The 24,342-nt window shown below is 36.8% G+C and overlaps 1 protein-coding gene across 1 annotated transcript; it reads right to left on the bottom strand.

Moving 5' to 3' along the window:
• Positions 1 to 4,736: 4,736 nt before the first annotated feature.
• On the bottom strand, positions 4,737 to 24,196 carry smchd1 (structural maintenance of chromosomes flexible hinge domain containing 1). The gene is made up of 47 exons (XM_056364865.1): positions 23,895 to 24,196; positions 22,305 to 22,380; positions 21,966 to 22,124; positions 21,761 to 21,843; positions 21,502 to 21,635; positions 20,959 to 21,073; positions 20,733 to 20,852; positions 20,405 to 20,571; positions 20,211 to 20,304; positions 19,904 to 20,120; positions 19,703 to 19,814; positions 19,061 to 19,238; positions 18,755 to 18,952; positions 18,528 to 18,641; positions 17,924 to 18,030; positions 17,587 to 17,669; positions 17,329 to 17,442; positions 16,884 to 16,961; positions 16,653 to 16,772; positions 16,406 to 16,550; positions 16,132 to 16,234; positions 15,773 to 15,845; positions 15,266 to 15,405; positions 14,059 to 14,187; positions 13,710 to 13,934; positions 13,342 to 13,484; positions 13,016 to 13,101; positions 12,814 to 12,932; positions 11,447 to 11,608; positions 11,224 to 11,352; positions 11,008 to 11,087; positions 10,725 to 10,882; positions 10,489 to 10,604; positions 10,344 to 10,405; positions 10,084 to 10,171; positions 9,791 to 9,922; positions 9,492 to 9,638; positions 9,285 to 9,411; positions 8,401 to 8,520; positions 8,212 to 8,291; positions 7,978 to 8,100; positions 7,619 to 7,800; positions 6,243 to 6,352; positions 5,641 to 5,711; positions 5,389 to 5,557; positions 5,129 to 5,287; positions 4,737 to 5,040 (listed from the first exon to the last, which is right to left on the bottom strand). The coding sequence occupies exons 1-47, from the start codon at positions 24,063 to 24,065 to the stop codon at positions 4,967 to 4,969; spliced, it is 5,892 nt and encodes a 1,963-aa protein (XP_056220840.1). The 5' UTR covers positions 24,066 to 24,196; the 3' UTR covers positions 4,737 to 4,966.
• Positions 24,197 to 24,342: the final 146 nt, after the last annotated feature.

Here is a 24,342-nt window from a genome sequence, read left to right as displayed (position 1 = left end):
ATACTATGACATTTTTATGGCTTGCTATATTATTACATTTTCATCCCATACTATACTGTGACATTTTTAGAAATTTTAATGCCTTACTATACTATGACCTTTTTTGACATTTTATTGCCTTGCTGTACTATGACGTTTTTTGACATTTTTATGCATTGCTATAGTATCACATTTTTTGACATTTTTATGCCTTGCTATACTATGACATTTTTTGACATTTTTATGCCTTGCTAAACTATGACATTATTATGCATTGCTATACTAAGACATTTTTGGACATTTTTATGCCATACCTTACTATGACGTTTTTTGCCATTTTTATGCCATACCATTCTATGACATTTTTTGCCATTTTTATGGCATACTATACTATGACGTTTTTTGACATTTTATTGCCTTTCTATACTATGACATTTTTTGACATTTTATTGCCTTTCTATACTATGAAATTTTTTGACATTTTTATGTTTTGCGATACTATGACGTTTTTTGACATTTTTATGCCTTGCCATACCATGACATTTTGTGACATTTTTATGCTTTACTATACTATGACATTTTTTATGCCATACTATACTATGACGTTTTTTGCCATTTTTATGCCATACTATACTATAACCTTTTTTGACATTTTAATGCCTTACTATACTATAACCTTTTTTGACATTTTTTATGCCATACTATACTATGACGTTTTTTGACATTTTTATGCCTTGCTATACTATGACATTTTTATGCCTTGCTATACTATGACATTTTGTGACATTTTTATGCCATACTATACTATGACGTTTTTTGACATTTTTATGCCTTGCTATACTATGACATTTTTATGCCTTGCTATACTATGACATTTTGTGACATTTTTATGCCATACTATACTATGACATTTTTATGCCATACTATACTATGACGTTTTTTGCCATTTTTATGGATTGCTATACCATTACATTTTTTTTACCATTTTTATGCCATACTATACTATCACAGTTTTATGTCATACTATACTATGACAGTTTTTGACATTTTATTGCCTTGCTATACTATGACATTTTTATGGCTTGCTATATTATTACATTTTCATCCCATACTATACTGTGACATTTTTAGAAATTTTAATGCCTTACTATACTATGACCTTTTTTGACATTTTATTGCCTTGCTGTACTATGACGTTTTTTGACATTTTTATGCATTGCTATAGTATCACATTTTTTGACATTTTTATGCCTTGCTATACTATGACATTTTTTGACATTTTTATGCCTTGCTAAACTATGACATTATTATGCATTGCTATACTAAGACATTTTTGGACATTTTTATGCCATACCTTACTATGACGTTTTTTGCCATTTTTATGCCATACCATTCTATGACATTTTTATGCCATACTATAATATGACATTTTTTGACAATTTTATGCCTTACTATACTATGACTTTTTTTGCCATTTTATTGCCTTGCTATTCTATGACATTTTCTTCCATTTTAATGCCTTACTATACTATGACCTTTTTTGACATTTTAATGCCATACTATACCATTTTTATGTCTTGCTACAGTATGACAATTTTATGCCTTACTATACTATGACCTTTTTTGACAATTTTATGCCTTGCTACACTATGACATTTTTTGCCATTTTTATCCCTTACTTTGCTATGACATTTTTTGACATTTTATTGCCATACTATACTATGACGTTTTTTGACATTTTATTGCCATGCTATACTATGACATTTTTTGACATTTTTATGCCTTGCTACGCTATGACATTTTTTGACATTTTTATGGCTTGCTACAGTATGACATTTTTTGACATTTTTATGCATTGCTACACTATGACATTTTTATGCCATACTATACTATGACATTTTTATGCCATACTATATCGTGACATTTTTTGCCATTTTTATGATATACCTTACTAAGACGTTTTTTGACATTTTTATGCCTTGCTACACTATGACATGTTTTGCCATTTTTATCCCTTACTTTGCTATGACATTTTTTGACAATTTATTGCCATACTATACTATGACGTTTTATGACATTTTGATGCCATACTATAATATGACATTTTTTGACAATTTTATGCCTTACTATACTATGACTTTTTTTTTTTTTTCTTTACATTTTTATGCCTTGTTATACTATGACATTTTTTTCCCATTTTTATGCCTTGCTCTACTATGACGTTTTTTGACATTTTTATGCATTGCTATACTATGACGTTTTTTGACATTTTAATGCCATACTATACTATCACCTTTTTTGAAATTTTTATGCCATACCTTACTATGACGTTTTTTGACATTTTTATGCCATACTATACAATGACATTTTTTTTTACAATTTTATGGCTTGCTACGCTATGACATTTTTGGAAATTTTTATGCCTTGCTACACCATGACATTTTTATGCCATACTGTACTATGAAATTCTTATGCCATACCTTACTATGACGTTTTTTGACATTTTTATGCATTGCTATAGTATCACATTTTTTGACATTTTTATGCCTTGCTAAACTATGACATTATTATGCATTGCTATACTATGACATTTTTGGACATTTTTATGCCATACCATTCTATGACATTTTTTGCCATTTTTATGCCATACTATAATATGACATTTTTTGACAATTTTATGCCTTACTATACTATGACTTTTTTGCCATTTTATTGCCTTGCTATTCTATGACATTTTCTTCCATTTTAATGCCTTACTATACTATGACCTTTTTTGACATTTTAATGCCATACTATACTATGACCTTTTTTGACATTTTATTACCTTGCTATACTATGACCTTTTTTTGACATTTTTATACCTTGCTACAGTATGACAATTTTATGCCTTGCTATACTATGACGTGTTTTGCCATTTTTTTGCCTTGCTACACTATGACATTATTCGCCATTTTCATGTCTTGCTACACTATGACATTTTTTGACATTTTCATGCCTTGCTATACTATGACATTTTATGACATTTTTATGCCTTTCTACACTATGACATTTTTATACATTGCTATACTATGACATTTTTTGACATTTTTGTGCCTTGCTACACTATGACATTATTCGCCATTTTCATGTCTTGCTACACTATGACATTTTTTGCCATTTTTATGGCATACTATACTATGATGTTTTTTGCCATTTTTATGCCATACCTTACTATGACATTTTTAGACATTTTTATGCCTTGCTATACTATGACATTTTATGACATTTTTATGCCTTTCTACACTATGACATTATTATGCATTGCTATACTATGACATTTTTTGAAATTTTTATGCATTGATATACTATGACATTTTTTTACATTTTTATGCCATACCTTACTATGACGTTTTTTGACATTTTCTTACCTTGCTATACTATGACTTTTTTTTTTAATTTTTTTTGCCTTGCTATACTATGACATTTTTTGACATTTTCATGCCTTGCTATACTATGACTTTTTTTAAAAAATGTTTTGCCTTGCTATACTATGACATTTTATGACATTTTTATGTCTTGCTACACTATGACATTATTATGCATTGCTATGCTATGACATTTTTTGAAATTTTTATGCATTGCTATACTATGACATTTTTTGACATTTTTATGCCATACCTTATTATGAGGTTTTTTGACATTTTCTTGCCTTGCTATACTATGAGTTTTTTTAAAAAAATGTTTTGCCTTGCTATACTATACCATTTTTTGAAATTTTTATGCCATACTATACTATGACATTTTTTGACATTTTTGTGCCTTGCTACACTATGACATTATTATGCATTGCTATACTATGACATTTTTTGACATTTTCATGCCATACCTTACTATGACATTTTTTGACATTTTTATGCTTTGCTATACTATGACATCTTTTGACATTTTATTGCAATACTATACTATGACATTTTTAGACATTTTTATGCCTTTCTACACTATGACATTTTTATGCATTGGTATACTATGATATTTTTATGCCTTGCTATACTATGACATTTTTTGACATTTTTGTGCCTTGCTACACTATGACATTATTATGCATTGCTATACTATGATATTTTTATGCCTTGCTATACTATGACATTTTTTGACATTTTTATGCCTTGCTCCACTATTACATTTTTTGACATTTTTATGCCTTGCTACACTATGACATTTTTATGCATTGCTATACTATGACATTTTTTGACATTTTTATGCCATACTATTCTATGCCATTTTTTGAAATTTTCATGCCTTGCTATACTATGACATTTTATTAAATTCTTACGGCTTGCTCCACTATTACATTTTTTGACATTTTCATGCCTTGCTATACTATGACATTTTTTTAAATTCTTATGGCTTGCTCCACTATTACATTTTTTGACATTTTTATGCGTTGCTACACTATGACATTTTTATGCCTTGCTATACTATGACATCTTTTGACATTTTTATGCCTTGCTATACTATGACTTTTTTTTGCCATTTTTATGACTTACTATACTACTGCTTTTTTTGACCTTTTTCTGTATGGGCATTCCTGAATGTGAATTCAGATCTGATATGTTAACAGTTTGGTGAAAAAAAACAAACAATATCTTTGTTTTGGAGGGTTGTTGCGTCCCCACCAAAGTTGAAACCAAACCTATGCCCTTGGTCTGCCAAACTTTTATATTCATAACTTGAGTTTCACTCAAGTTACTGAACAGAAATAAAGACACAGGCAAAGATAGGTTTTATTACATATTTATTTTTACATACACAGAATCCAAATATTTTTTTAAGATACATCATGCCATGCACATAATTGTATGAGCAGTGTTGATTATAAGAAAAGACTTAAAACATAAGAAAACAAATAAAAAAATTTAAACTTAAAAATTCCAAAATGAAATGAAAGTAATAAAATAGTTAATAAAAAGGTTTGGTTCAGGTTTGACTAATCCTCTTTTGTGGATTTCTATTTTACTCTTTTTGTAATGATGCCAGAAGGCTCACCAGCATCCTCCAGACCCCGTTTCATTGATTTAGACGCTAGAAGAAGAACAAAGACCAATTAGAAATCGACAAGTCTAAAAGAATAAACAGCTGCCTGCCTTTTCTCTCAAGTCAACAAACATACCAAGATGTCTTTCAAGAGCCTCCAGCTGCATAATTTTCTCCCTCATATCTTCTTGTTTTTTCTTCATTTGAGGAGACTTCATGTCTTGTAAGTGGTCCTCACGGTCCTTTTCTGCCTTCTCTCTCTTTTCCACAGCTGCCCGGTACCGACTGAGCAGATCTGTCGATCAAAGAAAAAAAAAAAAAAAAAGAGCTATTAAAGCACAATATGACTAAACACAACCATAAAAATAAACTTAAAAAATGACAAATTCATGTCACCTATTTGTTCTTTAACAGCGTAGTAAGGCTGGGGGATGGGGGCTCCAAACATTTTTAATGCGCCAGTTGGTGGGGCTTTGTTCTGTTTGCCTCCGAACTTGCCCTTGGCACTGATACAGTCTCCCTCCCGGGTCAGTATGGTGGGACAATGCATGTTGTTCTGCACCACCTGTAAGCGACAGCACATTTAGAGCAACAACAACCGTCAGCCAGTTAGTCTATGGCACTGCTCTGTCAGCAAGCATCACTCACCATCCGTCTGTAGTTGTTGGCAGACTCCAAGTCATCAATCAGAAGAGTCTCTCCAAGGATGTTTTTAAACACTACAGAATGAGCACAAGCAGAAAACCTTTAGACATGTTTTAACAAACTTAAACACATTTAAACTTGTTTACTACTTATACTACTGAAAAATTTTAAAGGGGAGTTAAGAGCGTAATCAAGATGGCTAAACATTTTGTAACCAAATATTTATCTCTTACATTAAACCATATATACCCTGAATCAACAGACCAACGTCTGACCTATGAAAAAGAAAATTATTACTACATTATAAAAAATATTTAATGCTGTGAAAGACGCCCAATTTCTCCTCCCATAAAGGGGCCCCCTGTTAGGGACCCCTCATATCCTATGATTTCCTATGTTGGATACCAGGTGGAACCATTTACCCAAAACTCAACAGGAGTGGTGGGGGCATGAAGGAAATACCCCAACAACAGCAAACACAAAGAGACCTGGGTAGCTTCTAGAAAACCACAGAAACCCTGGACTTGTGCTCTAAATCTGCGATGAAAAAACAACACGTAGGCAATGTTACACTGCGCCGCGGAAATCCATTCAAGAAAGCTCACCTTTGTCACAGCACTCCTGGTTGTTGGGGTAAATTAGGAGGTCTCTGGCATGGACCGGGTTCCCAGGGGGATCAAAGAGCATGTTGCCATTTCTCATGTGTGGCAGCGGCCTGCAAGCAATTCAGACTTTAGAAGAGACACTGCAGAGGTGATCTGACATTTAGGGCTAAAAGAAGCAAACTAAAACCATGCACTGTTCACTGCTTTAAAGGGCGGGTACTAGTGTCACTGAAAGATTTAGCTCCTCAACAAGAAATCATGTACAGTATGAAATCATGTACAGTACACTAAATTAATAAGGGTGTTTTTCCTGCTCGTCTGGGCAGCTGTTGACAACCATTCATTTCTGTATGTTTTGAAAATTAATTCGCAGACTCTACAAACTTGCTTGAGATCCACTATGGTAAATCATCAAGTCTGCAGTGTTTTAGTTACATTAGGGATGCGACTAATGATTATTGCCATCATCGATTAAATCTGCTGATTATTTTCTCAAATAATGAAATATTTATTTGGTCTACAAACAGCCAACAACTCAAAGATATTCGGTTTACTATGACAATTTTCTGACATTTCATAGGCCAAAATTAATCAATTAATAAAAAAAAATCTGAACATTAATAATGTGTTGTATAAATTTTAAACCAATCTTCACTTAACCCAAAAAGTAAATGCTGTTAATGGCAGGAAAAATACATTTTAAACTCTCAAACTGTACACTGTAACTGAACATGGTTTTTTCATCAAAAGCTAAAACATGCAACAGTGAAGGTATAATCCTTTAGGTCACCGTCATCAGCACATAAACCACACCAAAGAACAGCAGGAAGTTGTTCCTCCCTTTCATAGACGATTACAGTAATTATAGTCGCCATTATTTGTATAGTAAACCAAAAGTTAAGAAAGAAACTAAGTCTTGTATCATAACAAAGAATTTATATTTACACTTTTTATTGCCCTATATTGTCCAAGTTTCAAAGCATGCATAATTTATATAAAATTTCCATTGAATTGAAATCTATATAATAACTGGGTGAATGAAAGCAGGACTTCACTGTAGTTGTCCTTGTTGCTTAATTTTAGGCAGCCTGTGCAACTGGGTGCTGCTCAAGATCTTTAAATTACTGTTGTTGGAAGGCTTGGAGGAGACTATAATCAAAGACACACAGGAATATCATCAGGAAAGCTTCTCAGACGCCAACAACAAAACGGAAATGAATGATGATGCATGAAGGTATAATACCAACAAGGTGTTGGGCTTGATGAACACACAAATACAGCTTTAAATTGCTGGAAGCCAACTGTCTGAGCTTTTTAGTGTCACATAAGACCTTGAACTATATTTGTTTGAAAAATCATCGACTCAAACTGTGTACCTGTTTTGTGGTTGCACATAAATGCTGTCCAGGGGCATGACCTGCTGCCTTCCCTGGGTGTCTCTATGGATTCTCCGTGCTGCTTCTGATGTTCTGGTGATGACACAATCCATGTCACCCCTGATGAACCAGGAGATGACTCTCGCAGCAGCGTCATCCTGCACATAAGCCAAGTGGCCAACCTGCATTCAAAAAGTAAAGTTTAAAGACTCATCGCCTTTCCTCACACAACTCAAACTCGCACACTAGCCCAAACATCGCTCGGACACATCTGCATGGAGTCAATGTTTCCCTAAATGACTCACATTTTAAAAAAAGGTTCTAAGCCAACAAAAAAAGTCCCTTTTCTATGACATTACCATTCCCAAAACATCCTGCTGCCCCCTGAAGTTGTCACGGATGGAGTAGACTCTTCTGGGCATTTTCAGAATCCTATCAGCTTCTATATTCTTCTCTTTTAGGAGTTTGTCGATGTCTGGGATCTAGAAAGAATTAAAAATCCAAGAATATCATCTCCCAATAAATATGTATAGATGAGATCACAGTTTCTACATATACTGAAAAGTAAAGTGAAAATAGAATTGAAATCTTACAGATAAAGGTTGTGCTATTTTCCTGTTACTCAGCACATTTCTAACTTCAGTCTCTTTGATATTTGCAGTCAGGTATTGATCTGGTATGGAAGAAATACTTTCAGTTAGAGTCACACAAACATACATGGCAGCACACTGCACAGACAGAAGCAAATAACAAAACAAAAGTGAGAGAAGGTGAAATCCTACCTGTTAGCAAAGTGAGGAGTTGCTTGTTATCAGAAAAAAAGTCATTTTGTGCAGCAACAATAACCTCGAGGTCAGTTTTCTTCTTTAACATCTCACTCATTTTCAGTTGGCTCAATGCATCTAAAATGGTAAAAGACAAACAAGAGACAAACTTAAAAAGGTTAAATAAAGCAAACTGGGAATCTAACATCACACTTTGCAGATATTTTTGGTTTTATTTGCTCAAACCTTTTAAGATATTCATCAAATTCAGAGGGTGTTTTATTGACATGAAAGTTTCAGTAACAATGGTGTCAAAGCATCAAAATACACTTCATCCGTGTTCACAATAACAGAAAACAACAATAAAACAACACCAACATCAATATACAATATGTGTCTAGGTTATTCACTGTCCTTCATTTTGTGGCATGTTCATATATACTGGATATGCCATGTCTCCATCTCCCAGGAGTATTTCTAATTTTGAGATGTCCTTTAGTAAAATTTAAAAGTAAAATGTTAAAGTAAATGTTCCTTATTTTAGTGAATGACTTACATTTTAGATAATTTACTGCTACCAGTCCAACACAATGAAGGGGAACTGAGTTTTGTTTCTGGTCTGCAGCTCTGTGTCTGAACTACATTTTTACCAAAGAAAAAGTCCACATGAAAACTGTTGACAGCAGTTTTTTGATTCAGAATAATGGAGACACTTCCTCTAGAAAGAACGGTTCCTCTTTAAATGCAATTTTTAATGCTGTTAAATTCACATCCATTGTATTAGGCTACTGATATTTTACTAAGAGATGTACGTCTTAAACTTATTTACTCAAAGTTAGGTTGTACAAACTTCAGCCCAGCTGCAGGGTTTTGTTAAAGAATAATAAAAAAGAACATCATACCATTGTAAAAATGGAAGGTGAGCTCAAAGGGAGACAGGGTCTGAGGAAGCATTGACACTTGAGGTTGGAAGCAGAGGGTGTATGCACTGCCATCCTCACCAGGACTGTTCTCCATGATAGCCAACCTCTGTGGAAAATAAGTCCAATTATCATATGCAGGGTCCTTACGTGCCACAATAAATCTTCTAAAGAGGAACGGCTACTCACAGTGATGTGGGCCTGTCCCTCTGCCAAGCTAATACAATGTGTCCTCCTTTTGCCTTCAAACAGAGGCAGGTTTTTGTTGCCAGAGCTTGTTATAGAAACAACCACCTGCCCGCCCAGGTCCTGCCCTGCTGGGTTTCCATACGAGTCCTGGAATTGATCAAGGGAACTCAGTCTGAGTTAAGTCCAGCCACACGTACCAGCTGATAAACCACAGTTACCACAGATTTAAAATTCATATATCTAACAATAAATAAACAAACATCAATGATCAAAGACTGACAAGCTCCTGGTCAACTCACCATTATCCTCAGAGTCATGTTCTCCACCAAGGTTCGGTTAGCAATGTCCGTGCAGCAGGAAACGACTGGGGCTGGTGGCTGGGAGTCGGGTGCCAGTTTGACAGGCTGATTGGCTACCACATTTAGAGTAATCTAGGAGAGAGGAAGCAGTGGTGAGGTTGGTCATTTCTCTCAGGGATTATGACCTACAGACCTGTACAACATCCCTGTTAAATAACAATGAGTATAACAACACCACATGCTTAATATAGTATCCATATACTTTGAGTGTACAGATTGTGGGTTCAACCGACCTGATTACTGTACAGGTAGTTTGTTGCGTCGATGCGCAGAGAAAACTGGACAATGTGTTTCCCAGCACGCTCTGGGATTTCTTTATCTCTGCAATGAAACAGGCAAAAACAATATTTACATATTTACCATACAGACATTTGAGTGGTCAGCTAACGATGTAAGAAAGCAAAAAAGAGCATTAACGAAAATGTCAAACTATTCCTTTAAACATCCTGCAACAACTAGGACAGAACAGAAACAGGATGTGCCAGCATCTTACCTAAAGTGAAAACAGTCTTTCCTTTCATTCTCCATGGGTTTACTACACACCAGCGGGGTGGCCTAGAGGGAATAATAAATATTAGCTAAAAGAAAAACAAATAAATATCAGTGGCGGTTCCTCTGTCTGTTAGCAAATCACTCACTGTTTGTGGAGGAATTTTCCCTAACGGCACTCCCTCCCACAGCCACATGGATGCAGCAGCTGGGTTAAAAGTTGTCATTGGGCTTCCTTCATCAGACACCACAGTGACAGAGAAGACTGAACAGACACACACACACAGCTGCTCTTAGTTTTGCAAAGACAGAGATTAAACCAGCTGCATAAGGTGAAACAAATCAGGGTTGAGTCAGAGAAGAGAGAAGAGGTACAAATGCAAACCTGGGAATAAGCCTCCTGCTGGAAACATGGCAGTGGTGTCATACTTCACTGACAGGCTGACAGGTTTGTTGGGATCAGGTAAAACGGTGAGATTCACAGATGGACCAGGGATGGGTTTGTTATTGAAGGAACCTTTAAACTCCAGCTGATAGTACCCCCTGGTGGAACAACAGGGTAACAACACTGTCAATAGTAACTGGTGGGACATTAGCTGTGCCTAATTTCAGGAATCAACTCACTGATTTGAGATAAAGCTTATTGATTATTGTATTGTAACACTCACTTTGGTCCGTTTACACTAGTAACAGTGAAAGGGGCTTTCCCTTCTAAGTTCACTGGTTGTGAAGTAACTGCTGCCGTCACCTAGAACAACAAGAAGATCTCATGACATTTACATCACTCTGTCCAACTCATCGGTTACTGACCATCAGTGACATCAGTTACTAAAAATGTGTAAATGTACAAGGCCTGGGCTGTTTGTATCGCCTGTCACGCTAACCTTCAGTGCTGGTGGTGAGGGCCACAATTCCACCACAACCCTCTGGTCTGAAGACGGGTTTCCCCACTCGTCAGAGAGTTGGATAAGAAACGGCGTGGGGATGCCGTGGCCATTTAACACCTGCAAAGGCTTGCACATAAAAAAAAGAAAAAAAAAAGCTTTAATTCTCATTTGGACCTGCTGAACATAAAAAATACACAGCTGTGAGATAAGTCTGTCTTACCAGCTCTGGCCCACTGACTAGTTGAAGCTGTGCAGGGTTTCCAGCGGTCACTTCCACCTTGACACACGCCACATATTTCTGGTAGGTGAAGCACATCTCTCTCCAGCCAGGAGTCCCACACTGGAAACGTATTCCTGTCACCTTGACAGAACTATTCCCCTCCTGATTTGAACACACAGAGTGAGGACGTTTACATCAACCTGCAGTACAATAGGTGGAGCACATTTGGACAATCTGTGCTGTCAGTGGGTTATCAATATTGGAATGACTTACTGCTCCCTCTTGCAATAATGGAGTGTCTTACATATCACACCTTTAAGACACATCTCAAACACTGGCTTAAGTTAAAACAGATTTGTGGTCACTTTTACTTCAGTATGCACCAAAATGTATTCTCTTTCTGTTTGTGTACTTCATATGTGTAGTAGTGTATTGTGTCTTGTAATGTTTTTTGTTTTATATTACCTGCCTTGGGACTACGGCTGTGAATTAGCATTTTTGCTACAATCTGGCATGTTTACATTCTGTATTTTGAACTGATGTTAATTTACATGCATTGTCCCTATCAAATAAATAAACAAACATCTTTTAATTCTCTATTTGCTCTCTGTCTCCTTTGCTCCCTTCCTGAGCCATACTAGGTTTTGGTGACCCAGCCTAGGTATTGTTAAAAAACTGTGAGGTTTGGTGTCGACGTCTTATATTTTTCAAGCCATCGCTCATCCTGGTGCACCTCAGGTATCTCAGGAGCGCCACTTGCTTGCTACATGACTTAGTTTTAACAAGTTCAAACAAACTTTACAGTTCATGGGCACATTGTTTGGCCATTGCCAACAGTATGGGGGAACACACTGTCTTCTAATGACTGCATACTCAACTGCTGGCCCTCTACCACAAAGCCACTTCCCTGTCCATGCTGCTTAAGCAGAGAAGGAATATTCACTTTGTTCTTTTAATCTCAGGAGGTGTTCCTTATCAGTGCAATTATGCAAAGTGCAAAGTTTTACTACCTTGGTTACTTGGTTTGGAGTTTAGATAGGAGACAGAGGTGAGGAGATCAGGGTGCATAAGAAAAGTGGAACAGCAGTATGCCTCATACCTCCCATTGTTATATAGTGGAAAATATATAGGACATTTGGACCCACAACTGGCTGCAAAACATCTGGAATACTCTTTATGAGCTATTAAGTAGTTATTTTAATTGAATTTTTTTTTTTAAAATACATACAAATTACTTTGTTTGGGGGAAAAAAAACTAAGCTAGGATGAAGACAGAATGAGTGAACGACTGCATTTTAATTTGGGGGGGTGAACAATTCCTTTACTCTCCTCATTTTAGTTTTAAATGTGACTATCTCTGTTCCTACCTGCCATATAAAGGTGATGGCTGATTTATCCAGCCCCTCAGCTTCCACTGTCATGTGGTTTACACAGATGGAGGTTAGCCTCTTGGTTTCATTGTCAAACCGGTCCACAAGCTCCAAGTCTGTAAGAGGAAAACATTGTGTCATCTAGTGTGAAATTTAGCATGAAAAAGTATGATTTTTGTCTGATCAGGTTCATACTCACTGATGTTTTCAGAGAGAGTTTCACCCAGCTTCACTGCGCTTTGGGGCAGAGTTGCTTTTAGCCGATGTGGTTCATTTGGACGAGGTCTAAAAACAAAACAAGTAACAATGCTGATTTTTACTTTGTTAAATGAATGTATCCAATGTTAAATGTGTCCATTTGAAGCTACAGCCAGGAGACAGTTACTGTATCTTAGCTTAGCATAAAGACTGGAAAACCTCCGTTTCCAGAGTGGTATCCATCTTCTAACCCAACAAGCAAATTTCCCAAAGTGAACTTTTCCTTTGAGCTTGCAATCACAGCTTTGAGTTTAGTATGTGGCTTACATTATAGTAAAGGAGACAGACACACTCTGGTCTTGGTAGGACACCTGGAAGAAGCGTTGTTCATGCACCTGCGTTGGGACCATTATATCAGGCAGTTTCCCCTGCACCAAATATTTCAGATCTACCTCGCTTTTCCAATTAACCTTAAACACAAACACAGTAAACAATCAAAAGTCAGTGATAAACTGGGCAGTGTTCAGATAAAATGACCCCTAAATGTGATTTATTGTAGAAATGTGCCCCCCCACCCCACCCCACCAAACCGAGAGTAGCTCTGAAATTTGCAAAACAAGCATCTCCATAATAATATGACAGGATACAGTAAAAACAACAACAGGAATACATTGCATTATATATGCCAGACACACCTTGATCTTAGAAGCCATTTCAGCAGTGAGGGGCACGGCTCTGTAAGCCTCGTCATACAGCTTATAGAACAGACCCTCCAGTGACCCTCCGGCCAGCCATTCTACCCTTTCATTGTTCCTCAGCACCAGATTCTTGTCGTCTCGACTGTATATCTTTATCAGGGAGACTCTTGTGCTGGGCATCACCTTCAGCTCCCTCACAACTAATGCTATGCTCTTCTGACTCTGGTAGAAAAAGGAGGAAGGAATGGAGACATTTGGAACAAAGTTTTAATCAGAGAATGTTACATTAGAGAGAAAGCGATAAGTGTTTAAGTGTGAAGTCTATTTTTGTTTTGTTTTTACTTACAGGCACCTCAAATTGAACTTTGAGTGTTTGTGGTTCTCCCTTGATTATATTCAGGTTTATGGGCTTTGTCAAAAGCTGTCCAGCTCCTGTGCTGCTGCAGTCAACTACTGCTGGTGGAAGGCCCTGGACCTGGAAATCCACATAGGAAGGGATGAGGATTAAGCAACAAAACATACTAAATTTATTCTTATTTATTATGATGTTTAATCAAATTTAGAAAGTTAGAAGATTAGGGTTAGAAAGATAAGACTAGTCGCTCTTTATGCATTTGGACAGAGCAAGAGAGTCCACTTCTATGTAACATTTACATGCTTCTATTAGGCTGCACTATAGAGAACAACCACATTAACTATAATAATCATACAGACTACACCCAAATTTACCTGTCTGTCAGTAATTTGCAAAGATTCTCTCTGCACAGGCATTGAACAAATGTGAGTGTATGTGCCTGAACCTTTTTCAGCTAAATGCAGACAAAACTGAGATATCTTTTGTGCATAAAGGAAGGCTAGGAGTTAGCACTCATCTCAACTCCGTGTCTAAAAAACAAAAACCAAGTCAGAAATCTTGGTGTAATCTTTGAGTATCTTGAATTCTACCGTGCTAAAAATATAGCTAAGAATCAGAAGATTCATGTCCAAGTGGGACAAACTAATCCATGTTTCCATTTCCAGCAGGTTAGATTTTTAACAACTGTCTTGCATAAATTAGATAATTTCTTAAAAAAATAGTTAATCAAACCAAATTGAAGGCAGACCAAAGTGTTTAGTTTGGGATTATTTTCTTTTTTTTTTAATTTCTAAGATTTAAATCACAATAACAGCAATTCTGACCACATGTGTGTTTTGTTCCCTGGAATGAAAAACAATATTGTTTTTGGTATCTTCTATTAGAATGATGACTAGGACTAAGATGCCGTTCATTGAGATTTAATGGGTCCTGCTGGGAGTTTTTCTTGAGCTGGTAAACACACAAGATAAACCCTGGAGACACAAGACTCATGAGACACACAGCCTCTTACTGAACCAGAGGAACTGAAATACTGCTGGAAAAACAGACAACATATTTTTTAGTTTAAGATATGTAATAGGATGCTGAATTATGGTGTGATTAATCAAAATACTCCTTTTAAAGTTGAGAAAGGTTTCACACTCTCGTCCTCTCTCACACAAACACGTTGCGTTTCCAAGCAACTGCACACCCATACCTTGCAGTGAACCGTCTGTCTGGGGTGAGCAGTGATGTTTCCAGCCTCATCACGAATTTCAACATTAAACTTGACCGGGTTTCGATTCTCTACTATGACTGGGTTGTTTTCCGTCATCACATGGAGGGAATGTGGATTACCTGAAAAACATTAGAATGCATCTGAGAAAACTACTGAATGTGTGGATGAGAAATCTTCACCAGAGTCAGACGGAGTTCAGACTCTCAGCCACAAATAAACACATTTGTGTGTGTGATGCAATATGTTTTTGTCCATTACAAGGACATTACCAGGGTCCAAAATGACAACTCGAATTGCTTGTTTTGTCCAACCAATGCTTCCAGACCTCAAATACATTTAATTTACAGTAAATTCTCAAATGTTTGGCATTTCGCTTTAAAAGTTTCTTTATGTTTCAGCTCTACAAAAGTGAGAAATCTGCATCAAAAGTGAATGCATGAATAATCTGAAAGCTACTTTGTTTGAAATTAATAAATGCTTTCTTACCAGGGAGGAGACTGATCTTGATAGTCTGCGTGTCTTTTTTCAGGCCAGGCAGGATCACTTTCAGCTCATGTGTCTGTAAAATAAAATATGGGATGGAAAAAATTTTACAGAGGATGACCAGCTGACAAGCAATATTTAATTTTTCTAACTTTGTATGCAATACGAGTTGTGACCTTTCACATTGCCTGAAAAAGCCTGATGTTAGCAGGTGTGAGTGGGCTTTTTAACCAGTGTAAAAGGGGCTTCAGAAATCCTTCATGTATGTCCTCCATTATTAAATGATTATAGCTTTTCCATCAACCTTTCTAGTAGACGGGCAAAGTTAGTATGTCTTCTGAGAGGAGCATATTTTTTCTAACCTTTGATTGTTGGTAATTCAGGACTTTTCCTCTTGCTTTGACGCCTTTTATGATATATGTGGTTCCGCTGCTGTTCACTGCATCATAGCTCAGATCCAGGTCACTAAAAGTTGATAATGGTAATTGTTAAAGCAACTTTCACATCCGGCAAATTAAGGACATGAGATTTTCGATAAAAACATTTTCATGCGTTAGCTGGTGAACAATTCATGTAGACTTAAGTTTGCAAATAGTTACATATACGTGTTTTCACAAACAAAGTGGAGTGACTCACCTGCATTTAAGTACAGGCTGGAGATCAGGAAGACCCATTGTCAAGTTGCCATATTGATCTTTTAAGTGCAGAGGAATGTCAAATGGAGTCCCTACGTGAAGAGTGGAGCTCACTGTACCCGTAACAAAACTCTCAGCATTTCCCTCTGAGAAGGAGAAAAGAAGCAGAAGTGTTTGATTGGACGTTCAGAAAAGGATAATAATAAATGAACAGGACTGTTAACTCTCTGTGCTCCTGTTTCCTTTACCTTTGATGGTGAAATTGAGTTCGTAGCTTGGGAGGTTTCTGCCTCCAAAGATGGTGGCATTACTTTCACTTATTATGGTGCTGAGAAACAGTGTATACCTCCCTGGTTTGATCAGATTCTCTGCCAAATATGAAATGTTTGGAAACTGATCAATTATTTTACTTAAGCAGATAAAAATCAGACCAGCCAATAAGTAACCGAGAAAAAAATGACAATTAAAAAGAAACGTACCAATTTTTCTGAACCAGAAACCCCACTTTGGTGAATGCTGGGCCACAAAACTGATAACATCTGCATTTGTTTTAGGACCTACATATGAAAGGCAAAAAGAGCTTATAACAAAATTCTTTGGCTCCAACTTTACAAATGTGTATTTGCTGCTTTTTTGTTATCTAATTGGCTTTTTGAGGGTTCAAACTCCTGGCAAAACAAAAAGGTTATATTGATTATTTTGACTCAATTCCAGAAAACTGTAAATGGCATTTTCACTGGTTTGTAGTCTGAGTAATGAGTGAGTCTGTAAAAACAGCACGCCTGTGAAGAGGTAAATGGTATTTAAAGCCATAATAACAAAACCCCTAAAGTTATAATTCTATGTTAAAGATTTTTACTTTTACACATCTATTTGCCAGTGTGACATCCTGAAGACTTTCTTTGGCAACACAGATGATCTTACCATGCTGAACTACTTTCAGCTCAATACACAGCTTTATCACTGTCGACTGGCCCACTGTTGGCATCCTGGATATTGACTCTCCCTTCTTGTTCAGAATTTCGATTCTGAGCGCCCCTGAAATGTCAAAGTAAAAGTACAAAACACAGAATGACGTTTTGGCTCCATAAAAAAGGACATTTTTCAGTATTACCACATTTTGATGCAAAATGATGACTGATACGTGAACTGGTGTGGTGTGCAGACGATGCACCGTTTTACCTAACGGCATCCCAGCTGGACGGACAGCATTCTGGGGCCAGGGGTTACCGTCTGGCCAGTCCACTTTTAGTTTATCTGGAAGCCTGGAACAACAACGTATCATTAACTTGAGTTGATAAAGTGCCATCAGGCTTCAACAGCAACATCTGGGCAGGGAAACAGACACACAACTGATAACAACTTCATAAGCACTGAATCACATCCAAAGAAAGTGATTGCTCATTGTGCTGTGTAAAGACTCATATGGTGGTTGTTCTTTGTGTTATAAATGCACTGTAGACCAGAGCACACATTAGATGCTTGATGCTACGACCGTTTCCCGAAGCTGCTTACTCACTTGGCGAAGTCATTTTCAATGTTTTTCTTGATGGCGGCATCAGTGACGGTCCTGTCGATCTTGGAAATGGGTATGATCTTGGTCATGGCATAAAGTGCTTTGGGTTCCTAGGAAGCAAATTTGTTTGTCAATCTCATGTAAAATACAAACTCAATACAATAAAAAATGAGAGTAAAAAACAAAGTCGTGTTTGCAACTTGTCAATGTATCATATCTGCTTTCTAAAAAAACAAACAAAAACTCTTAAATTGTTCAGTCTGTTGAGATGAGAAAGTCTGTATTCTCACTGAGCCGCTGTAGGATATTAGATATAGGATGATGGCAAAAACTTTTTTTTATGTTGAATCATGTAGATGACCCTGAATATTTATTAAAACCAGCGCAAATACAGTATGAAGAAACCCTAGATTCTTATTTTATAAGATGTTAAACTACTGGACATAATTTCTGAGTTACCAAATCTTTAAGCAGTTACCTCCAGTTTAGGATTTTTGTCAGTTTTGCCTTTAATAAGCAGATTTTAGACAGTGGGATAAAGAGGCAGAAAGGACTGACATGCAAGGAAAACCCCTGAGGCAAACACATTCCATAATTCCTTTCTTACCAAACACACTTCAACTTGTCCTCCTGTGGCAAAGACATCGCTCTTATGCTCTCCGTACAGCAAAAACCGAACCACAGTACCATGATGAATGGGGTTTGTTTTCTGAGACTTCACCTGTATGAAGAAGTGAGTAGGCATCAATATACAGTAGAATATAGAATCATCAAAATACATTTGTGTTCACATATACAGTACATTCTGAAAAAACAAAATAAAGAGATTCTCACAAGTTGGTCTGTTTTGTATAATTTGCCGTCCAATTCGATGGAGGAAAATGTCGCCCAGGGGTGCTGCATTTTCTTAGTGGCCAAGTCTTTTCGTGTTATGATCTCCCTGAAGCCCAGGAACTTCACTTGCTTGTCCCATTTCTTGTGACAGTTTTGGAGCCACTTCCTGAAGTCCTTCTCAATGATACTTCTTTGTGCCTGTGGAAAGTTTCAGCTCTTTAACTCTATGAAATGGCTTGAAGCTGCATTAGAATAAATAGAGATTTATGACTACTAGGAGGAAGAGAGACTCTAGAACACCATCACCTGTCCATTAACGACACGTGTGAAGATAGTGTCCTTGCTCTTCACTTTCATCTCCAGGTCCATAAAGGTGAGCTTGTTCGTGGTGACCTGGAATCTGTCATCAGTGAAAAGCACCCCCGAAAACCGACTGTAACACTCATCGGGCACATCGTTTCCTTTCTGAGTACACCACTGAAACCTGTAAAAAATATACAACAAGACATGAGAAGACCAACAAAGGCATACACAGGGCAGCGAGAGGGAGTGGTAGGAGCAGGGGAAAGGTTTGCTTTTGAGTTTCATGTTAACACTAACCTGCTTTTTGTAGCATTGATATAATTGTTTGACATTTTGAGAAATAGGTTTATTTGCCGTCTTGCTGGGAGTTAAATGAGAACATTGTTACCATTCACATAATTATATGCTTAATATGGAGCTGGAGCTCCAGTGATTTTATCACAATAAGGTTGGTAAGATTTTTCAGTCTGAACCAAAGCAGTGGATCAACCAGCTGGTAGTCCTGCTGTGACATTGAATTTTCTAACTAATGAAAAAACAACATTTATTTATAATAACTTTTACAATCGCAGAATTAAGTTACCTTTTATTCTTTTACAATTAAAATGGAAAGAAAAAAGAACTAAACAATTAAAAAGTATTTACTCATCAATTTTGGCGTAAGGTATGAGCCGTCCATTCCAGAAACACTCAAAGATCGGCCTCTTTCCTCTTGCCTGATGCTGGACTCCAGACTCATCTTCATCATTAGCAGGTGCTGATAAACGAAGGAACAAAATAAAATCTACAATTTGATCCAACACGGACATATATCATAAAGTTTGTTCAATATCTAAGTTTGAATACCTTGCACAACATATGGGTCAGGAGGGAAAGTCTCCCTGTCGTAAAGGAAGGGATGATATCGAATTAGTCCCTCCACCGTGCCTCTGTCTTGTCCAGTGGTGGCCTTAAACTCAAACGTGTCTGCAGTAGCATTTATGTACAGAGTCTGCATGTCATCGTCAACTTCCCTGAGATTCATCACACGGGGACATCTGTTAGACTTCTCCCGCAAGGTGACCTGATTAAAAGAGGAGAGTCAAATAGTAATCGTGCCATAAGCAAGATGTGGATCATCATCAATTAAACTGTTTAAGACCGACAGCCTCACCTGAATGTCAATTTTAGGGAGATGATCTGAGTTTGTAGATTTGCGACTCATGTCATTTCCATTGACTCCATGGATGTAATAATGATATATGTGACTGAAATATGGGCAAAAAAATCTTTTTAGTTAGAACTCAATCAAATCCCTGTAAAGGGACTTTGGACTGTGTTTGGGATGGCGGGGGTGAATGAACTTACGCCAACTCTCTGGTCCACTTTGCGAAATCCTCTTTCAAAAAGGTGATATGCTCAGACTTGATTCCTGTAATGACCACGGCTGTGAAGCTTTGCTTCCCAGGTTCCTCAGAAATTAATTCGTGGAGGAAACGCTGATCGTTTTCACGCACATGTGAAGAGTCACCGGGCTGCAGGAGGAGAATGAGACATCACACAGAGGATAGACAGCAGAGATGTTGACAGAGAGGACTCCATATTACCTGTTACAAATCATGATTGCCTTGATTTAAAGTAATAATTACAAATATGTTCACTTAATGTGAGCAGTCTTTTCAAATAGAGCGTTTACCTTCCTGTTTCTGATGGTCCCACGGTACACATCTTCTTTGTTCTTCTCTTTTCTCTCAAATTCCTCTTTAGACAGAATCAGCTCATGAACATCTGGGGAGCCCACTGCTTTGCTGATCATCTAGAAATTGAATAAATGTTAATATTTACTGACGTGATGGAATTTAATCTCAGGGTCTTCTCAGAATCAAATTTTTTTTAATTTTTTTTTTAATTTCTGTGCTTACCCTGGTTGAGTCTCCAATGAAGAAAACAGCCTGTTTTCCTCCAACTCCAAAGTAGGATATATCACTGTTGAGACTACGAGGGACAGGAACAGGCCGAACATACCCCTCTTGCTTACTGTTGTCAAGACAAAACAAAAACCAGAATTACCTCTTCACAGTTATATACCTCCACCACTCACACTAGTTTCACTTAACATCCCTGTTTATGCAGAATCATATAAAACATTAGCCATGTGTGTGAAATTTTATCATAACTGCTATGTGAATTCTTGAGTTATGGCTAAAAATGTGTTTTTTGCACCGGTCACAGTGACCTTTGACCTTTGACCATCAAAATATAATCAGTTCGTCCTTGAGTCCAAATCAAAGTTTTTGCCAAATTTGAAGAAATTCCCTCACAGCATTACTGAGCTATCACATTCATGAGAATAGGACAGATGGATGGACGGACAACATGGACAAATGATCTAATCTGGGAACTCAGAACTAAAGAAGTTTGCACAATCACATCTAATCTGAAGATTTAAAGTAAAGACCACCAACCTTGCAAATGAGCTGTTTTCCCTGGTAAATTTAGAGAGTCTGTACACTGCCCAGTTATTGAGCTGCTTAGACGTCATCCCGCATCCATTATCTAAGACGATCACTGCAGGCTTCCCAAGACTTTCATCAAAGAGCTGGACAATAGAAAAGAGAAGTCAGTCACTATTGCAGATTCCGCTAAATTAATAGTGAAAAAAATAAGCAAAAGGTTCAAATGAAAAATATGTGTCTACAAATGATATGCAACTGTTTAACCAACCATTCGTAACTCTATTGTCCTCGTTCCTGTTTTTTTAGCTGTAGCCGACAGAGCATTGTCAATCAACTCAGCAATTGCATAAGCTGGGGAAAAAAGAAAAAGAAGCAAGTTATGAGTGATGCCACACAACCTAATCTCTCTGTCCATCTGAATTATACCAACTTGAGTAGTTAATGACTTATGTTTAAATCGCATAAGCACTTACGTAATGAATTCTGTCCCTCACTAGAGTAGTACTCATATGTCCCACACTGGATCAACGTATCAAAATGAGGCGTAAACATGATGTGCTCTTCCGTTGCCACTGGAAGAGCTTGGTCCTCCCTCTGCAGCAAGTAGAGGGTACTGCCATCCTGAAGCTTCTCTGCATTTAAAACAGTCATAATCACAGCAAATTCAGAACGAGGTCAGCAAAACTCTGTTTATAGATGACATTTATCGTACAACTTAACAATAGTTTCAAATGTATTTGCTTAATTTTCTCATCTATATTTTATGGAAGCATATCGTTTACTTTCGCACCAACAGGGACTGATTTACTCACCATATTTGTCAAAGTCCAGGACAGTTCTGTCGGTTGTGGCCAGCACAAATATTTCATGTGAACGGATTGCAAATTCCTGTACAAAAAAAATGGCGAAAGTGAGTGCCAGCTGTTAAATTTTTTTAATTTAAAATTTTTCAAAATTTTTTGATATTTTAAAAACAAAACGACCACTGAAAAAATTATTAGGATTCACTGATAATGAAAATAATGGTTACTTGTACCCAACGAGAAAAACAGGTAGGAGTCGTGGGTAAGAGGGAGTAGAGGCGGATAATGAGGGCAAGAAAAGGAGTGTTTCACACAGAGATTGAAATCAGATACTTGTTGGTAACAGCTGACAAAAACCTTGTTAGATGCCCTGAATGTCCCTCTAGGAGGTCCGTAGTATTTTTAAGCATGAATTAAAAACATGTTTATCAAATTTAAGATGGTAATGCCTTCATATGTGCATTCAGACGGCTTCCAGATCTTGAATATACATATGGTTTCCAAAACAGTCATTTAAATGGATTTGCTGGATTGGCACACACACAGAACGCTTCCTTTATCTAACCAGTTTTGTTTCCTTAAGGCAAATGACACATAACATACACACCCATCTGCCAGTTCATTATGCACACATAGTTCAAACTAGTGCAGTCCTGCAACAAATCCTACTTACATCAAGATTAATGTTCAGTTTTTGCTGGAACTGTTTTAGAGGAGGTGTTGATTCAACATTTTGGAAGATGTAGTTTGCGATGCAATTTGTGTGCGATTACAAAATGATCATGAAGTGATCAACACCTCCCTAAAACTGCTCCAACAAAAACTTGATTGTTTCCTGATATTTTGTAGCGTGCTAATTGAATAATTAGCAAATCCATCACAATTACCCAGAGCTCAAAGTGACACTTTGACAAAGCAGGCTTAGTCCAACAATAGTCCAAACCTCAAAATCATTAAAAATCAATATAAAATAAATCAATTACATAGAAAATGCAGTCAATCAGCTCACTTGAGAAGCTGGGACCATGAAATGTTTGTATGATTATTTTTGGCTAATTGATTAATTGATAAATGGTTTCAGCTCTGGTTGTATATTCTTTTGGGTAGTTTAATCTATACCAAATCATCGTACTTCATAATCTCTTCATATTTGTTGTATTTACAATGTACAAAGTAATAGAAAATATTCAAGTACGAATACTTGAGTATTTGTACTTAAATTTGTACTTATGTTGGCCTACAGTACTTGAGTAAATGTATTCACTTATATTTACATTTACATATTATTTGCATGTTACACATTTAACCTCTGCTAACTTCGACCAAAATATAAGTGAAAAAAATATATAAGACGATATTCAAGTTGAAATTAAGACAATAAATTCAAATTTAAGACTTTTATATAGCTAATGTGCTAAAACTCTTCTACAACACTGTTATTGAAACTCTTAATTGGAAGATAATTAGTACAGCTGTAAGATGTAGTGAAGCATAAAGTTGAAACGTGACCCCAGATTTAAATTTAAGGTTAATAACTGAACTGACTTTAAAATATATTTAAACTGCCCCCCAAACCCAAGTAAAGTTAGAAAACTTTGCCTTGTGCAGAATTTGAAGAAAGGTATTGTAGTTCAAACCACTTGTGTTCAGCTCGGTCCCAGTAACTTTCTTGTTGTCAACGCGGCAGTCATACACACGGATCTTTCTCGGTCCTCTTCCTTCCCGCCGGGAGGACGCAGCAGAGGGACGCACACCGCCCGTGTTCAACATTTTCTACGCTACGTGTAGCCTATATCAAAGTTAGTCGTTTTTCTCGTTGCTGTATCACATATGACATAATGTCGTATCAAAGATTTCAGGAGTGGCTTTATTTCCCTTTAAACTGAATTTAACTCCTCCTCGAGTCCTTCGTGTTGCGTTCAATACCTTCGTTTAAAACTATGGTTTAAACCGACGAGCCGAGCCACGAGCGTTTCCTCCTTTGTTGAAACAAAATTTTGCAGAATAGTCAATACATTCCGTCATTATACAGGAGCTTTACAAAAAG

This window comes from Seriola aureovittata, chromosome 20 (assembly GCF_021018895.1).
Source record: "Seriola aureovittata isolate HTS-2021-v1 ecotype China chromosome 20, ASM2101889v1, whole genome shotgun sequence".
NCBI classification, from domain to species: Eukaryota; Metazoa; Chordata; class Actinopteri; order Carangiformes; family Carangidae; genus Seriola; species Seriola aureovittata.
This window is presented reverse-complemented; position numbering and strand designations above follow the sequence as displayed.

Coding starts and splice junctions, on each gene's coding strand:
- smchd1 (XM_056364865.1), bottom strand. CDS start 24,065: ATGTTGAACACGGGCGGTGTGCGTCCCTCTGCTGCGTCCTCCCGGCGG. Junction 15,406..15,772: donor CAAGATCAGTCTCCTCCCTG/GTAAGAAAGCAT, acceptor AATGTTTTTCAG/GTAATCCACATTCCCTCCAT. Junction 5,041..5,128: donor GGCTCTTGAAAGACATCTTG/GTATGTTTGTTG, acceptor TTCTTCTTCTAG/CGTCTAAATCAATGAAACGG.